This window comes from Anopheles merus, chromosome 3R (assembly GCF_017562075.2).
Source record: "Anopheles merus strain MAF chromosome 3R, AmerM5.1, whole genome shotgun sequence".
Taxonomy (NCBI): Eukaryota; Metazoa; Arthropoda; class Insecta; order Diptera; family Culicidae; genus Anopheles; species Anopheles merus.
The window spans coordinates 34,379,695-34,396,452 of NC_054084.1; the positions used below are offsets into that span (position 1 = coordinate 34,379,695).

General features: G+C 44.9%; 1 protein-coding gene across 6 annotated transcripts in view; it reads right to left on the bottom strand.

The window, feature by feature from the left end:
- Positions 1-1,562: 1,562 nt before the first annotated feature.
- The window catches only part of LOC121598113 (apoptosis-resistant E3 ubiquitin protein ligase 1-like), a 30,605-nt gene continuing 15,409 nt past the window's right edge, over positions 1,563-16,758 (bottom strand). For 4 of the 6 annotated variants that reach the window (XM_041924695.1, XM_041924699.1, XM_041924697.1 and 1 more), the window contains 8 exons: positions 6,706-6,862; positions 5,428-6,634; positions 5,145-5,354; positions 4,917-5,067; positions 4,229-4,842; positions 3,956-4,150; positions 3,819-3,886; positions 1,563-3,750 (listed from right to left, as the gene is read on the bottom strand). In XM_041924695.1, coding sequence (XP_041780629.1) covers positions 3,648-3,750; positions 3,819-3,886; positions 3,956-4,150; positions 4,229-4,842; positions 4,917-5,067; positions 5,145-5,354; positions 5,428-6,634; positions 6,706-6,862 — 2,705 coding nt within the window. In that variant the 3' untranslated portion in view covers positions 1,563-3,647. The remainder of the gene's footprint in view (positions 3,751-3,818; positions 3,887-3,955; positions 4,151-4,228; positions 4,843-4,916; positions 5,068-5,144; positions 5,355-5,427; positions 6,635-6,705; positions 6,863-16,758) is intronic. The other 2 variants (XM_041924696.1, XM_041924700.1) reach the window with 1 other exon arrangement.

Consider the following 16,758-nt stretch of genomic DNA (forward strand, 5'->3'; position numbering starts at 1 on the left):
GAGGCTGGCAAGATTGGGATTTCCCCGGGCCAGGGATTTAGTGGCCCCGTTTCCATAGCATAAAACTGTTTGTATGTTTCGCAGAATTTGGTGATTTATTTGATTGTTTGTGAATGAGAGAGTTATGCTTCGCGCACACAAGGATGCACAACTGGGCAGGAAAGTGAGCAAAATTCGTGGAAACAATTTCCACCGACAAAGTGCATTTGCAGGTACAGTGGATTTGTGTTGTGTAATGTTTTATCCGAACATATTTCTACTTCGTTGAGTTTCTAGGAGTTTCTTAGTGAATGAGATCGTTTTAAAAAGCAAACTAGTGCTCTAGTATTTTATTGTCCTGTTTTATCAACTTCAAACGGTTAAGTTAGTTAGCATCATATTGACTAAACTTTTAACATATTGTGTAATGACAACATAATTATAGTTGAAACTTGAAGACTAAAAGTTAGTACTCGAGGAATATTCCGATGGTTTTAGGGATAGATGGAATGAACTCTTCAAGACCGGATAAGTAACACATTCGGTTCGAACGGGCTATGAAAATGACTAATAAAGTCGTCATCTCGCTAGCCTCTACAATATGCTCTCCTTGGATTCAAGCTATGTGTGGAACTGCAAGCGTAGGAGCGACTATCCTGCTAAGGGTAACCAATAATTCACTTATAGTCAAGCTCAGTAAAAGAGGTTCTGTGCCAAAGAAGAAGAAGCAAAACAGTGATTGATATTAAAAAAAACAGGAATTTTATGCTTAGCTACTAGCGATCGTATCAGATAATGACACAAATATAATAAAGCAAAAGTGAAGTATTATTTAGGCTAATAATCATTTCAATATTTGAAACCATTAAACTGGATGGATAACGCTTCTAAATAATTCATTAATGGCTGATAGACTCTGTCAGTCATCATTAACATCATCAGCTGAATAACATATACATCACTAATTTATTTATGGGTTTTTGTACTTTTGATTATTAATTATCAATTTGATTCATTGTGTAAATCTCAATTTAATTACATTTTTATGGCTCCTTACAGTATTATGTTGAAAAATATTAGTTATTTCGTACATTTCGTTTTGAATAAGCTCATTAAGTTGTACAAGCCTGCTTGCTGAAACAGATCTTGAAATTCATTGAAATATTTCACGGGGAGTTGAAAAGTTTCACAAGCAATTTCAAATTTGAAAATTATACGATTTGTAGCCGTTGGGGCGGTTCCGTGATACAGTCGTCAACTCGAACAATTCAATAACTTGCCCGTCATGGTTTCAAGCCTAGAATGCACCTTTGCTCCGTAGCAAGGATTGACTATCCGGCTTCGTGGTAATGAATTAAGCCTCGAAAGCCTGTACAAGCCGGCATGTCCTCATAAGACGTTACGCCAAATAGAAGCCGTTGGGATTCAAGCAACAAATTATTGATGAAACGAATGATGACAATAGGCTTAAATTAAAGAACCAAACTAGAGCAAATTAATCACATTATAAATCGTGCGTAAATTTCACAGGTGATATTATTAACGTCGGTACAAACAAAACTTCAACAACCTAAGACCTTGGTTCCTAATCCGTTCGATTATGCACTAATATTTATTGCACTTCATTATGCGAAACAGTGTTTTGTTGTTGTTTTTTTTCATTGCTGATGACAATTGGTTTCCTCCTGTTCCTGCGAGTGACACCTAAGAGACTGCTTTCATCTAATATGGTTTATTTGCTGTTGCTCTTTCCCTTTCCCATCCTTGCAACACTTTCTACACAACTAGCGCACAAATATCTCTACTTTATTGCTTACTAGTGATGACAAAACCCGAGACGGTCGTCGCACGAAAAAACCCAGAACCAAAGTCATGCAAAACACGCCCATCTCAATCGCCCGGACAAATCTTCGCCCTACATCCACACCCTTCCGTCTTCTTCTTTCGTCCTCCCACAAACGCCCGCAAATGGCTAAGCGCACCGGTGGCAAAATGTTGGGGTTTTGGATGCGCGAGCTGCTTGGCTGCATGCTGCACTGGTGTTGGAGTTGTTTTTTTATTGTTATTATTATTACAAATAATCGACCGTTATCGATCCGCAATTTGAAAATCTCACTTCCGATCACGTTTTGACCATCATCGCAATGGATAGAAGGGTTGTTGCTTTAAGTAAGAGCATTCCTATTTTCCGCTCTTTTACACGATGAATTTGTAAAGTGTTTGTTTGTTGTTGCTCCTGACAGGTTTTTTTTCCCTAATATGGTAACACAAAAGATCGTTCGAAAATGTTCCCATCGATCGGTCCTACATTGGCTCGACTTTGTTACTCTATTATAGGCCCTACTTGTGTTTCTGTGTGTCTTTCTTCCAATTTGTTTATGTTGTGTGGCTTTACTTTATATAGATTATTGGTTTCCATTTGGTTTACATAGGTTAAATATTTAACAGCTAAATTTTGAACTCGAATTAAAAGCTTTGTATGTGGTCTAATGTTCTTTCGCTCTGCCGACCTCATCCCGACCTGGGCAAGACACCAGGCACTAACGCGGAGCCCTTCTTCGACAGGTTGGTAAACAAATGTGTTTGACAATTTTTATGATTAGCTTTAGGTATTTAGTCTGCATTTTGATATCTCTGCTCTTACTGTGGATTTAACTGGAATTGATGTTTTAAAATGGGCAAATTAACTTTTCGCCTTTTCTGTTGATGATTTCATCTTCTGTCTTTGGATAACTTTGTATGTATGTTTTGAATCTGCACTCGGTTTTCGATCCTCGCAAGTGCAGAGGATTTAAATTTTCTAAATATTAGAATTTTACGGGAGCTTTGTTTGTAATAGTTTTGGTTCGGTACCCAGAGTAAGGTTCCATTGGAGTTGCGATTTGCTTTTCTTAAGTATCACAGAATCTCATGCATGTTTTGCTTGCATTCCAGTTGCAGATCGACCAGCCGACGAACAGAGTGTGAAGGTTGTGGTTTTGGAGGCTATATTTTTGGGATTATTTGGAGTTGAATGATCGCTAGAACAATACTTGTGACGCAGACGCAAGATATGGAATGAAGTGGCCGATGACCTCCGCAAACTATGTGCTACACGCTTCGACTACACTATTGCACTCAACGCAACGACTAAGCGCACAGCAGAAGCATCGAACGGATACGTATTGTGCAGCACACTTTTTTTTTTTGCAACGAGGCCCCTACTGGAAGCGCACACCGGTTGATGCGTGTGGATGTGGTTATCTGTATCTGTATGCACTAGAATTGTTACAAAAAACGAACGCTACTGAACGGATGGAGCTTGATGCCCTAACCAGGTGTGTCTCTGGTATCTTTTTCCAAAACTTCTCCCATTCCAATTTCCCCTAAAGGCAACGAGGGACGCTATCTGACCTTCGCGTAAATGCAACTAGGAGTACGAATTTGGCACAGAACCGTATGGGATTGTTGTCGAAGCGAGATGATCTAAAGCTCTGTTCACTAAACGGGTACAATACGGTGAAGGAATGTAGTAGTATCATTGGTAGAAGAGAGTGATAGATAGATAAACAGGGGGCAAAACACAACACAACTGCATCGGGGAATATTTGGCACCTAAGAGAAAGCGGATTATAGCGGTGCCAGTTTCCGGTGTACTGCAACTCTTTTGCAAACCACGCGTCCACCAGTTAGACCATGCCAAAACCTTCGGTGCCCTCGCTGATGGCAAACATGAGTGCCTTCTCAAACTGCTCGTAGCTTTCGTAGTCGGGCAGGCAAAGTTGGTTGAAACTGAAAAGGAAGGTGAAATGAGATCAATGATCTTGCTAGACTTTTAAGGACTTCTCAAGTTATCATACCAAGTGTGAGCCGTTGGAAGATTACCAAACGTAGGAGCTGCAGTAATTTGAAACCTAGGATTCAGTTCCTGAAACAATTGAAAAAAGGATATTATTTTTAAATTACATCGCTTTGAAAAACGTGAAGGCTGCATTACCTGAAAGCCTCCAGGAGGTAGCTGGGAGCAGCCAGTGGTGAACTGAAGTAGACGCGCCATTTCGGTTTGCGAAAAGTTACCGACGGCCGCCCAAAACCAACCAAGAACGCGGCGGAACTCGGCCGAACCTCCGTTGATGATGTGATTCGCCCGGAAGTCTGCGATCGAGTACTCGCCGGTACCACAGAGTAGCAACTAAACAGCAGAAGTAAACAGAGTTATTAGGCTGACATTTTTAAACACGAAACGCTTAACTGTAACGCTTAAACCTACCTCCAACTCATTCTCGTCGAAAATGCTCAACAAATTATCTGGAATGATACCGTTCAATCCCTTCAGGAAGCTGTCGATCTCCTCTCGGACGTTATTACAAAGACGCTGCTGGGCCAACGCGTCCAGATATTGGTTCTTGGTTGCGTTCGTAACCCGCACCTTTGCTCCGTTTGGGATCAGCTCGACAGTCTTCTGCAGCTGACCACTCTGGTCGTACATCTCCTCCACGAAGTACAGCTCCAGATTTTCACTCGTATCCAGATCCGTCTCCAAGATGTACTTGATCTTCGACAGGTACAGATCGGGATCGTCCTGCTCGAAGTACTTGTAGTGTACTCGTAGTCCAATGAGCTGTGCCAAAAAGGAGCGAGAAAAGCGTGCTCGTACGAGCTGCCGGTAGGTGCCACCGAGTGCCGACTCATACAGACACTTGCCGACGACCTTGCCTGCAAATTCGAAGTGCTTTAGCTTCAGATGGGGCGGCCGGTTCGGGTTCGGATGTACCAGGGCCTGCCGCTTGTCGTGGAATGTACAGAACAGACCGCCACGGGGGTCAAATAGGGCACTGCAGACCAGTTCGAACCATTCGCGTCTCAGGCCGCCCCAATCAATGCCTGGAAGAAGAGGAGCAAAAGATTGAGTTGGATAAGGAATCGGAAATTCAAGATCTCTTCTTGCTGCAGTCTACCTTGCTCGCCCTGGAATGTAACCTCAAAGTTGCCGCACCAATCGGACACGGAAAAGTTCTTCGTCGCCTTCATGCTCGACTCCAGGATCTTGTCGCGCTGCACCTTCAGCGATAGCTTCTCGTGGTAGTAGTTGGAATGGAACTTGCGCACCTGTGAATGAGACAGAGTCAAACAACAAGAAAACACTAACATAAGCACGCAAGGTCTGCCTGTATGGAATGGCGTACAAGTCGCACTTCGTGGTAGAAGAAGTCTTGCTTGTCTTTGAACGTTTCCGATCCTCCGATGTTCTTCAGCAGGAAGTGGGTGAAGGTGGCCGCGATGACGTTGCGCTCCTTGGACGCCAGCTCGATCTTCGGCTGACAGCCATCGTCAATGATGAAGATGGCACCGTGCCCGTTGTTCATTTGAATGGTTGATGGTGGAAGAAAGTGGAACTGTAATCATAAAGAGAAGCGTTAATTCGCACTAGGACCTAAGTTCCCAAAAAAAAAAAAGCATGCGACTCACTTTAGTGGAAGGACAGAGCCGGAACGTCGCTATACGCTTGGGAATGATTTTCAGGATCATCTCCTTGATGGTGACCTGCTTCGGCCCCACATAGCACAACACCTTGCGCGGTTTGGTCCATCGCTGCTGCCCATAAATGCTGAACAGCTTCGCCTCGTAGCAGATGTTGTGCTTGCGTGAGGCAATATTCTTATGCACCAGCGTCGTATCACTGCTGCTCAGCACAATAATGTCAAAGTCCCCGTTCGGGATCGGTTGCGTCTCGTACGCGACCACCGCCCGCAGGCACACCGGCTCCGGGAACAGAGCGGTCAGGCTGATGCGCGCATTCACCTTATCGTACGAGAACGTTACCGCACTGCCAAACTTATCACTATGGTTACCGTAGAGATCGAAGATGTCGATGCTGTAGCCCTTGATCGGGTCACAGTCCGCCTCAAACTGGCACGTGTTGCCGTGCTCGTCCCGCGGCTCAATATGCAGGAAGGTTGGTGCACCGGCACAGCACACAACCGTACTGGCGGGTCTGATCAGACGCGACCGACGGGCATCCATCGGCCCAGGGGCGAACGTTTTCGTAAACGGACTGCCCGCGATATGACTAGACCCGATCAGGACCGAGATTTTGTACTGACCGGCGGTGCGCACGGTAAACTTGACCCGCGCAATGTTGGCGTTGTTCGGATCGGTCGGCGAGCCGAGCTCGCTGATCGTGACGATCTTGCGCGTACCTTCGGTCACCTCCACGAAAAACTGATCCGTATCACAGATGGGATAGGCCTGGCCGTTGCGCTGATGGAACCGGACGGTAAAGCACATCGTGCCGCCGACCCGGGCCGGTTCGGTCCAGTCCCAGTGCACCTTGCAGTTCGCGGGAAGCAGATACTTGCCGGTGACGTACTGCAGGAGCGAGTGGCGTGCTTCCGGTGCGAGGGACGGTTGCGTCATGGCGGCCAGCGTGACCAGCCCGGCGACGGACACCGAGACGACGAGCATGCCGCCCCAGGTCCAGGCATCCTGGTGCTGGCTGGACTTGACCACCGTGGACCACAGGTCGGCTTTTAAGGCTTCCAGGTTGGCTTTGGAGGTTGGCAGTTTTTGGCGCGCGCTCGACCAGATCGGCCAATCCTTGCCGAGGATTTGGCTGGCGCGGGAATCTTCCAGCCAGTACACATCTTCCAGTGCCGTAACCTCGATGGCAACCAATCTGGAAAGCAGTCAATATATTTGTGTTTTGTTGACCACAAATAGACATTTGCAGCGTGTTGGCCGGCTTACCTGGAATAATGATGCTGCAGCCGGTGCTCCTTAAGCCACTCGCGAAGTATTAGTTTCTGTTGTAGAGTCAAGGCAGCTCGCTGAAGACGCTGTTCATCACCCGGCGGTAGCTCCGGTAGGCGCTCTGGATCTCCACAGCTCGAGAGTGTAGAGATACCTGCAAATGGATGACAAATGGCACTGCATTAGGAATTTGGAATGTGTTATTGATCGAGCAAAACACTTCAAGATGGCCCAAATGGGAAATGGAGTCGTTAAGGCGCGCCAGATGCAACCCCATTTGCATCCTTATAGCCAAAACACGCCTTACAGTATGCAATCCGCGTAGCACGTATGCCCTTTTAAGCTCCATCCAGGCGGGAATTGCTTCATTCTGTTTCATGCCGACCGTGCCGTGGTACAATAAACCACAAAACGAATGGCATTAAGCTCAATAGAAATATAGGACGTGCTGGCATGCCACACGATATTTCGAGCCATTTCGTGCTTTGCGTGTTTCGTACGGTGCGTAGGTGGACGCTCTACATTTGCAGATGGGCAGCTGTGTTGTATCGATACCGGTGTATCGTTCGTGTACCACAACATCACGATGTCGGAAGTGCGTGCGCGAGGCCAAACATTCACACAGCAAGTGCACACAATGTGTTGCCCTGCATACATTCCCACGGGACCGATTGCATACACACCCGAGGAATGCGTGTTTTATGGGCATTACGAAATTTAATTTACGCAAATGAAGCCGTTTCCTCGGCGGGGTGGGTGGACCTGGTGCCGCGAATTGCATGCTCGTTTGCAAATGCAGTCACCAGCGCAATGCACTGGTGTCCGGAGAATGGGTTCCACGACCGGCGAAGCAGGAAGGTGAATAAAATTTAATTTTATTTTTATTGCTTCCAACACACACTCAGCCACACGTACAGAGAGTAATATTAATGGCCGGCTGGGTCCAAAAATTGAGCGATTGTTTATGTCGTGGTGGAGTGCTTCCGTGTGGGTTGTTTCCCGCAGTTAGCGCTGCACACTAGTGATGGGTAAATCTGGCAAAACCCCGTAGACGTCTCTGATCCGACTCCAAAAATGTCGAGATCAACTTTCGAAGGACTAAACTTTATAAGGAGTCGTCCGGAGTCGAATTCACCCAGAGTCGAAGTCATCCGGAGTCAGAGTCATCCGCCGTTGGAGTCAAAGTCATCCGGAATCAGAGTCGTCCAGAGTCGGAGTCGACCGGAGTCGGAGTCGTAAGGAGTTAAAACTGACTCAAACTTGCGACTTCGACTCCAGGCGAAATTTGTGATTTCAATTTTTCCGGAGTTGGAGTCGGGCTAACAACAATCGGAGTCGGATCGGATTCGTGGGTGCGCTCCAGGGAGTACATCACTATCGCGCACACGTATTAGATGCATAAAAATCGTAAAATATGAATTGAAATGGCACACCAAACACTCCACACCGAGTAATGTGCCCGCTTGGGGAAACTGGGTTGAAGTATTCGGGCGGTAGCGTGAGTGGTGAAACGGTTTTATTGTGAAACTAAGTTGCAATAATGGGCCCGTGCGCACGTGGCCATTGTGTGAGCACGTTGCCGAAATGGTAATGTTAGTAAACTATTATTTCAAAACCATATGGTGAGCCGTTTTGCTACGGGCCATTGGGTATGCCAAGGACACTCGGAATCGAAGCGTGTGTACAATGTACTTTGCCGCACGCCTCTCCTTCCTTCTCTATTGATACAGCAACAAAAAAAGGGTCTGTTCTGCCATATCAAATTCCGGTTCCAATCGATTTGCTACGAACGAAGGTTCGAATCGTGTCGAAACACACTTGAAGCTTTCTTGTTCCGATTGGATGGGAGCCGGATCGATGCGCTGTCGGTGGCACTGGCCGAGTCCGAGTGGCTTTTCTTGGAAATGCTTTCAAATTTCCGATCAGGTTTTCCTTCATTTCACCATCGCCCCCGGGGCGGCAATTTAGGACCCCAACCCCAACCACCAAACAGTTTACGGGGCTTTGCTTAATGGTTGGCCGAAGGGAATAGTTAAGGGCAAAAGGTTATCATTTAGAGTGGGGAAGATCCCCACCGCGTCCTTCCCGGAGAGCGTAATGCGGTGGGTTGGTTCATCGATACAAAGAGTCGGTTGATCAGCAGGAACCTTCCAGGCGGGAGTGATTGAACTGGTTGAAGCCTCGTCGGCCCGTTATTTACTACCCCCGGGGTAAAAAAAAGATAACATTTTTCACGAAGAAAGGAAGCAACAGAGAAAGGAGCAACGTTTCCTCGGCCACGGCCACAACATAACATATTAATCGAATGGTACTGGCGGGCTGAAGCTGAATGGTCTGATACGGACGGCAGACAGCAGAGCAGCAGCAGTTTCTGATTTGGCTCTATTGTGAAAGTTGTTGTGGGATTGTTTGAAGGATTCCTTTTCTTTATTAAATAAACTTCTTTTTTACAGAGAGAGAGAGAGAGAGAGAGAGAGAGAGAGAGAGAGAGAGCGAGAGAGCGAGAACCGCGCTATAGAGAGCAAAATTAAAGAAAGCGCACGTAAAGTTGAATGTTTTGCAATAGCTTTCGTTATTAAATTTGTGTTCTGCATGTTAAGCGTGCCACTACTACTGGTGGTGGTGGATACACAGAAGCGCAATTTGATTGCAGATGTCTTCCTCGTCCTCCTGCTCATCTCCCTGCTACTAAAACCCGGATGTCGAAGGTTACGGTGAAAACAAAAACTTTTTAATTAAAGTTGCCCCATCATCGGCATTTTCCCGCGTTGATGGTGTAGTTGTCTTTTTACTCTTGCCTTTTTTTCTGCGCGTTTGGTACTAAACGGCTCATGCACAAAAAGCAAAACCCGGCGTTTAGGTGCCGGTAAGGAAATTTGATTTCCTTTTCTGGGCAGGTGGTTTTTTGCTCCAGCCACGCTCCCAATTCTGCATTCAAATAAAAGGCATGTGATGGATATAGAGTAAAGCCGGGATCGGGAGACGTCTCGAGCATGACATGACTTCGTGACTTGACGACACACACATATTTTCCTTTTGGAGAAGTGTGCTTTGGAATGAAATCTAGATCATTTGCCACCCCACCCCATCTCCAAAACGCTCCCCCGATTCTGAAGAAATAAAAAAAAACTTCCCATTTCACGACATGCCATTCAACAAAAGGGTTGCGTGCCGATGGGTATGTTTTATAAGCAATCGTTTACATCGTTAGTCACGCCAGCCCCACCGGGCCCGGGATACGTGTTGAATTGCGAAATGAAGCGCGCGGAATTTTGATATCAGAAGAAAACTCCTAAAAACTGCAAATATCACCTGCTGCCGAATGCCTGACAACTCGCGTTAATGGTTTGCCGCCACGTGTTTATGAGTTTTCATCCAAGCCGGGCGTTCAATTAGCGACGCTTTTGGTTGGAGAAGCGCAAAGGCCATTTCTGCTGGAGTTCAGCTGTCAATGTCAAGGGTATACAGGGCATTAAGCTCTGGAGCGCCGTTGTCGAGTGAGCATCTTGTGCCACAATTTTGAACCACAGCCAATATAAGCCGGTGTGTATGAGGACTTAAATTTGGGAATTGAGCAGCTCACCGGGGACCTCCTTACTCCCCGATCGGGGACACACACCTTCATGCATTCACATTAGTCACGCAACAAGCTCAGAGGAGTTTTTGAAGGCGCTCTCCAATGGTTCGGTAGAGCTGGAGCAGACATTGTTTGGCAGCGATGGCAGTAATGGCCATCGATTTATGAGACACCGTCGATGCTTCCGGAAACCGGGCGAGCACACCAACAAGTGTCTCGTAACTGAGCTGATCACTCAACGAGCTGCTAATCGATGAAAACCACATTTCACCATCCGAACAAAAGCTAATGGAGGTTTCACATTCAAGATGTTACGAAAAAAGACCTAGAATACTTGCTGCAAACTTCCAGCTTGCATGTTTCGCTGAACTCACGCAAAGCATCAAAAATACCTTCGTTAGCATCGCTCGGTGGTTTTATGGCGGAAAAACTCGGCCACACGGCAGCTACAAAGCAACGCCGCAAGGGGAGAGATAGGGATCTAGAACCTGTGTGTGTGTGGCTTAAAATAAGTTCTGCCAAGGCGAATTCATTTCGTGCATTCGCAGCGATCGTAGTTACATCGTTTCACCGGGGAAGGGAGAAAGAGACCTGATGCGAAGAAAACACGGCAAACTAGCGAGCACAGTAACCGGTCGCACAGTTTTCCAAATAGACATCCATGCCGACCTGCTCGGGTGCAACGTTTGTTTGGAGGTCACAAGGTAGCAGCGGCACTGCAACTCTCGATAGCAAAACGGGGTACGGTCGGTGTGCGCTAACGGCGCTAACGCTCGGCTTCAATGCAACCTGGGATTGTTGGCCCCATCGGCGATGTGTCAAGGATGCACCCGGGTGAAATGCAGTGCCGAATCCAGAATGGCAACCGTTGAGAACGGTTGCAACCAACCACCTACTGCGGGAGGTGTTTAATTCGTCCACAGCTGGAAGCCATACAGCGCGCGCCGGTGACGGTGAGTGGCACGCCAGTGCCGGGGGGTTTTGGTATGATTAATTTCAATCAGATTTTCATTCGCTTTCGCCCCATTTCACACACAATCGCGGGAGGGGAGGTGATTTTTGCAACAAATCCTGCTTGATTGACGGCGGATTTTCACGAAGACAGTTCGCAGTACGGCGTTGGACACGTGGGTAGTACGGTATTTGTCTGGAGAGGGTGTTCGGTAGATTAAATATCGATCACATTTACTTTATTGTTGGCGATTGTTTGCTTTTGCTTTGGGGTTTTGGAGGGCAAACTGGAGTGGGTTTTATTCTACACGCTTTGAGAGCAGTACTATAGAGTAAAGTAAATGTTTTAATATTATTTGTTCTTGCTAGGTTTGTTCCATTTCCTTTGATATTTGCGATTTGACAAACATTTTCTCCATAAAAAACCACAACATTCTTTAATAATGAATTGAATGATAATATAATCCTCAGATTATGTTACTGCTCTACTATATGATACGTTTTTGTTTAAATTTACATAAATGAACAAATTTAAAAATCAAAATCAATTTGGTATACATAAATTTAAATTTACATAAATCAATAAGTAAGTTCTCTACTTATGGTAAGCAAAAAAAAACAATATAAATAAATTTAAATTGTAGAATGCACGATAACACAAAAAAATAGGGAAATGTAGTAATAGTTCAATTGTGCGATTTGAAATGATAAATATTTTTTTTTTTCAGTGCATTTAATGTGAATTTATTAGTTATTTATTCCATATTATATCCTATTTCATTTACTATATTTATCTTTTCTTGTGGCAATGGCAATGTGGCAGACACAATAACATGGGTCATGGGTTCAAGTCTCATATGGACCGCCCCCTCCGTAGCCAAGGAATGACTTTATAGCAAGCGTGGTAATAAAAATAAGTCTCGAAATCCTGCATTGGCTGGTAGGACCGTGTAGGTCGTTGCGGCACTAAGAATTAGACTCCTTCCTTGAACCCATGATGGGTGATATGGTTCCTGAAGATGTAGTTCTTTTTTCTTTTATTCTGGAGAAACGATTCAAAAAGGCCGTTCTGTTTAAGATGTACTACATTATCTCTATGTAAAGTAAATGGAGTATTAGCGAATTTTGATTCTTATTTCACAGCTAATTACTAAAGCTTAACACAGCTAAAGCTAAAGCTTGCACCTATATTGGGGTTGACATTTAAGTTGGCAAAATATCGGTATCAAGCCGTTTTTTACGAGTTGTTGATGCCAAATACAATTTAAAATCGTCGTTGTTAGCACCTCCTTCAAACTGCAATCCAATTGCATAGCTGCGCCACTTGCACATGTCTTGCGGTAATGTTGCTGCTCGTAAAATCTCAATTATTCAACCCAATTGCTGTACGTACTGCTTACGAATGTAGCTTAAACTCCCGGCTAAACAGCCCACACAACACACATGCCCACACTGATCGATGGTGTCGATAGGGTGTTGAGCAAACGCGGTTCAAGACGGCTCCCTGGTGCAGGGGAGGTGTGCATTTTGGCAGCCGGCCCAAAATCCCCAATGAAACAGTACATTTCCACGAACGCTTCAGCCCGGCGCGTTCAACCATCCCGGGGCTTCGTGTCAAGCTTTTCTCAATGGTTGGCAGACGTGATTGGATGGTGATCAGTGGAAAAGTCAGCCAGCAAAATCGAAAGGGAGACAAAAAAAAAATGACCGAACTATAAACGCTCCAGTTATGCCATGTTACGTGGCTTTCTGCGGCACACAGAATTGGCGAAAAGACTTGGTGTGTGCCATCATGTTTCGGAAAAACATCTGTACCATCACACACACACACACACACACACACACACACACACACACACACACACACACAAGGCAAATCTCCGGCGAGGTGTGTTTGAATATTTTACAAAACGTTTCAAGCGTCGATTCGATTCCGAGCCGGGATTTGAAGCGGCCCGACCCACATGAACGCGCACCGTTTTCAGTGCAACTAATCTCCCTCTCGCCTGCTGCAGTGGCGTGTTGGTTGCAAGCGGCAGATGCTTTTGGTTGACTGCCAATCGAAGCGTATTGGAAGACTTTTACCGCACCGTGGTGGAAAGGTCTGCCAGCTCCAACCGGCACCCAAAAAAAAATATATATAGAGAGGAATTGCTGCATTTGGCCAGCCGTTTCATGCCGGCATGAATTTGAACAGCAAAAAGAAACATGGATCGGGGTTTGGAAAATGCGGCAAACTGTACCGGGCTGATAGTGGGAGTTTTGTGTGCAGTTTTCAGGTGTGTGTGTCTATGTGTGCAACAAAATCAATCGAACTTTGAAGGTCGAACTCGTCCAACAAGAAGCTTCGGCGTACAAAAGTGGTACACCGTTCGAGAAATGCTTATCGTGATGCTTCCTGTGTTTTTCATTTTTCACCCTTAAGTGTATCATTTATTTACAGCTACTTGCGAAACAGTGACACAGACACAGTGTGACAGTGGGTAAGTCGGATAAATATTTGATTGTTTCATAACACAAACACACCCCAGAGCTCGAGTGGCATCACGCCACGAAACGACGGCAGATAACAAGCAGCAGGAGCGCTTCTTCTATTAGCATCGGAAAATAGGCATTCGGTGTTTACATAATGTCAAGTGTGCTATCACGCGTGGAATGTAATCATCTCCTTCTCCGCCCCCCGTTTGCGTGATAAAAACTGTTCGCCCACTGCAATGCGGAAAGGCTTTTGGGCTGCGTCTGCGATAGAATAATGCTGCACACAAATTATATTATTCTGCCATCGCATCGCAATCGAACCGAAGCGCGCGGGCACACATCAAAAAGGATAACAGTGTCTTTCCGCCGTACTTTACGTATGCACATTTGATTATGGCGGAACCGGCCGTTAACTCTCGGTGTATGACCCCCCCCCCCCCCCCCGTCCCCGTCCCCGAGAGTGAGCTGACAGTGAGAGGTCCCATTATGAGCGGACCCGGGTTATGAAACTCGATGCTTAATTAAGCGTCCTTCCTACAATTTGCATAAATACACTCTCTACCTATCATCGTCATCAGCCGGTAGTACGGTACGGGGCTCGACACGTTGGAGCGTTCGGTCGTTTTTGCATACCGCAGCACAAGGGCAAGATTATGAGTGAGTGAGTGAGTGAGCGTGGCTACGGGCATGGTATAGGGATGATGGGGCACACAGCAAGCCGTTCGGGTGGGTTTCGTGAATATGTATCGGGTCCCTCGAGGCGTCAAATGGCCCTTTTGTGGTTGTGTGGTGTCGGTTGAGAGACGAGCCAGAGGATCATGGGGAACTTCATGCGGTGTGGTTTCGTTTGTCCTTGCGCTCTTGTGAGTGTGTTTTTATTTTCCTTTTTTTGCTTGCTGTTGGTATTTGTTCTCGTAAACTAAAGAGCTAATAACATATCTTATCTAATGCATATAAATCGAATAGTTTTGGGCGGGAGGTTTTTTGTGTGTGTGTTGCCTTTGTGTGCCTTTGTTTTTGCTTTTTTGCCTCTCATTTGCGAAACAGAAATGAACCTTTAACCTTTTTTCCCCCTTTCAATCCAAGCGTTTGTTTGACCGATCAGAGCGAGCAGAGCGTCACATCCTGTGCGCAGGAAGAAGAAAAATAAAGCTTTTTATTGCCTACACACAGATGAGTTGGCCGGCAAATAAACAAAACGAGTTTGCGAGAGAAACGAGAAAAAAGAAAGAAGGAAAAAACCTGGAATGCTGCAGCCCAATGCCCATAAAACATGTCGCCATCGTGGCTAGACGCGCGGGCTTCTTAGCCCTTCAAAATGGGAAATCAGCACTCGATCAGCAAGGGAGTAAGCGATTGCAGCAAAAAACAACAAAAAACATTGCCTGGACAAACTTGAACAGACATTAAATTAGGCAAAATACGGCACGAGCGATGGAATGTTTGGGGGGGGGGGGGGGTAAAGGGAAATAAATAAAATTCCCAACAAAGGCCATAATGGATATTGACAAATGACGAAAACGCGTAAACGAATATTAAGCAAAACATTTAGTGTGTCGCTCATCACAGGGTGGTTCAATGGTAAATTGAGTCGATCATAATTTAAGGGAAGGTGGGTAAAGACGGACACGTAAAAGAACATGGTAAAAATCTATGGATGTATAAATGATATGATCATGAAAATGAGCATACATTATCTTGCACTCATTATTTTTCGGAAAATGTGTTGAAACTTTTATGTTTCTACCGATTTCTGTGCGTTTTTTTCATGAATTAAAAACATGGTTTTTCGTGCAGTTTTGAAATGTTCGGATCAGACAGCCACCTGATATGGAAAAGATGGACACCATAAAGGGTAAGATGGACACCTATAGAAAACGTTGGAAATTTAAGAGGTTTATAGTATTTTAACATATCCGACTGATTTCCTCGTCCCGGTACGTACATAAACCAATTCTAGACTAATTGCAATGGCGTTTCATTTATTCGTTAATTTAGGAATTGTAAGCGTCGCTTATAACACCTTCAATAATGCAGAATCTAAAGCATTATTGAAATATCGCGCACTAACAGCTGACGTTGCTCCAGCTTATAGAACAACAGTCTAGAACTTCCGTTAAGGAAATTACTACACGAAAATACCACGACCCCAGTATTCTTTGATGGACTTGTTAATTCAATTTTTGATATTTGTAATTCCATAGAATCTCTCATCTATTTCTGAAGGATGTCATATCAATGCCTCATCTTTGTATTGCTTAAAGTTGTCCAAATCGTGACAAGATATTGGATTTCGTGAAGCGCTTCATCAGCGTCGAGCGAGTAATAGCATAACGAATGGCTGCTATTTTGACTGGTGTGCCGTTTCTCGCATATTTCCATGCTTTCTCTAATTGCTGGATCTTCCAACTACTCTTGTTTAAGATATTTGATTAAATATATTCATCACCAATTGATATAAGAAGTAAAATAAAGCAACAAATTCGGTGTCCATCTTTCCCTACAGCAAAGTGTCCGTCTTTCCCGCTTTGGTGTCAGGATTCATAAACCACCAGAAAACAATATATTGTATTGCTTTCTCGTTCTCGTTCTTTCGCCAGTTTTTTCATTAATGATCACGACAACTCATTCATGAAATAAAACTTCCAAAAATATAAAAAATAATAAAATAAAAATATAAAAAGTTGTAGAGCTTAAGATCCGCAGTCAAATTAGATCCACAAGGGTGCACATGATTTAAAATTTATCTTTTTCGTGGATTTAAACAATGTTGGATATATTATGCCAAAAATGTTCTCAAATGTGTTGTTTTACTTTGAGTTAGGATGCTGCATTGCTGAATTATTCGAAAATTGCCTTTTTCATGCATTTATGAGAAGTGTTCATCTTACCCGCAGTGTCCGTCTTTACCTACTTTCCCCTACTACAGGGCCTTTAGTTCATAAGCTAAAATTATCTGCCTGCCTCACATTCGATCTAGCTCTTCACGGAACACGCTTTAATGCCATGCGTGCTGGAGTACATCGGAAGGCTGCTTAAAAAAT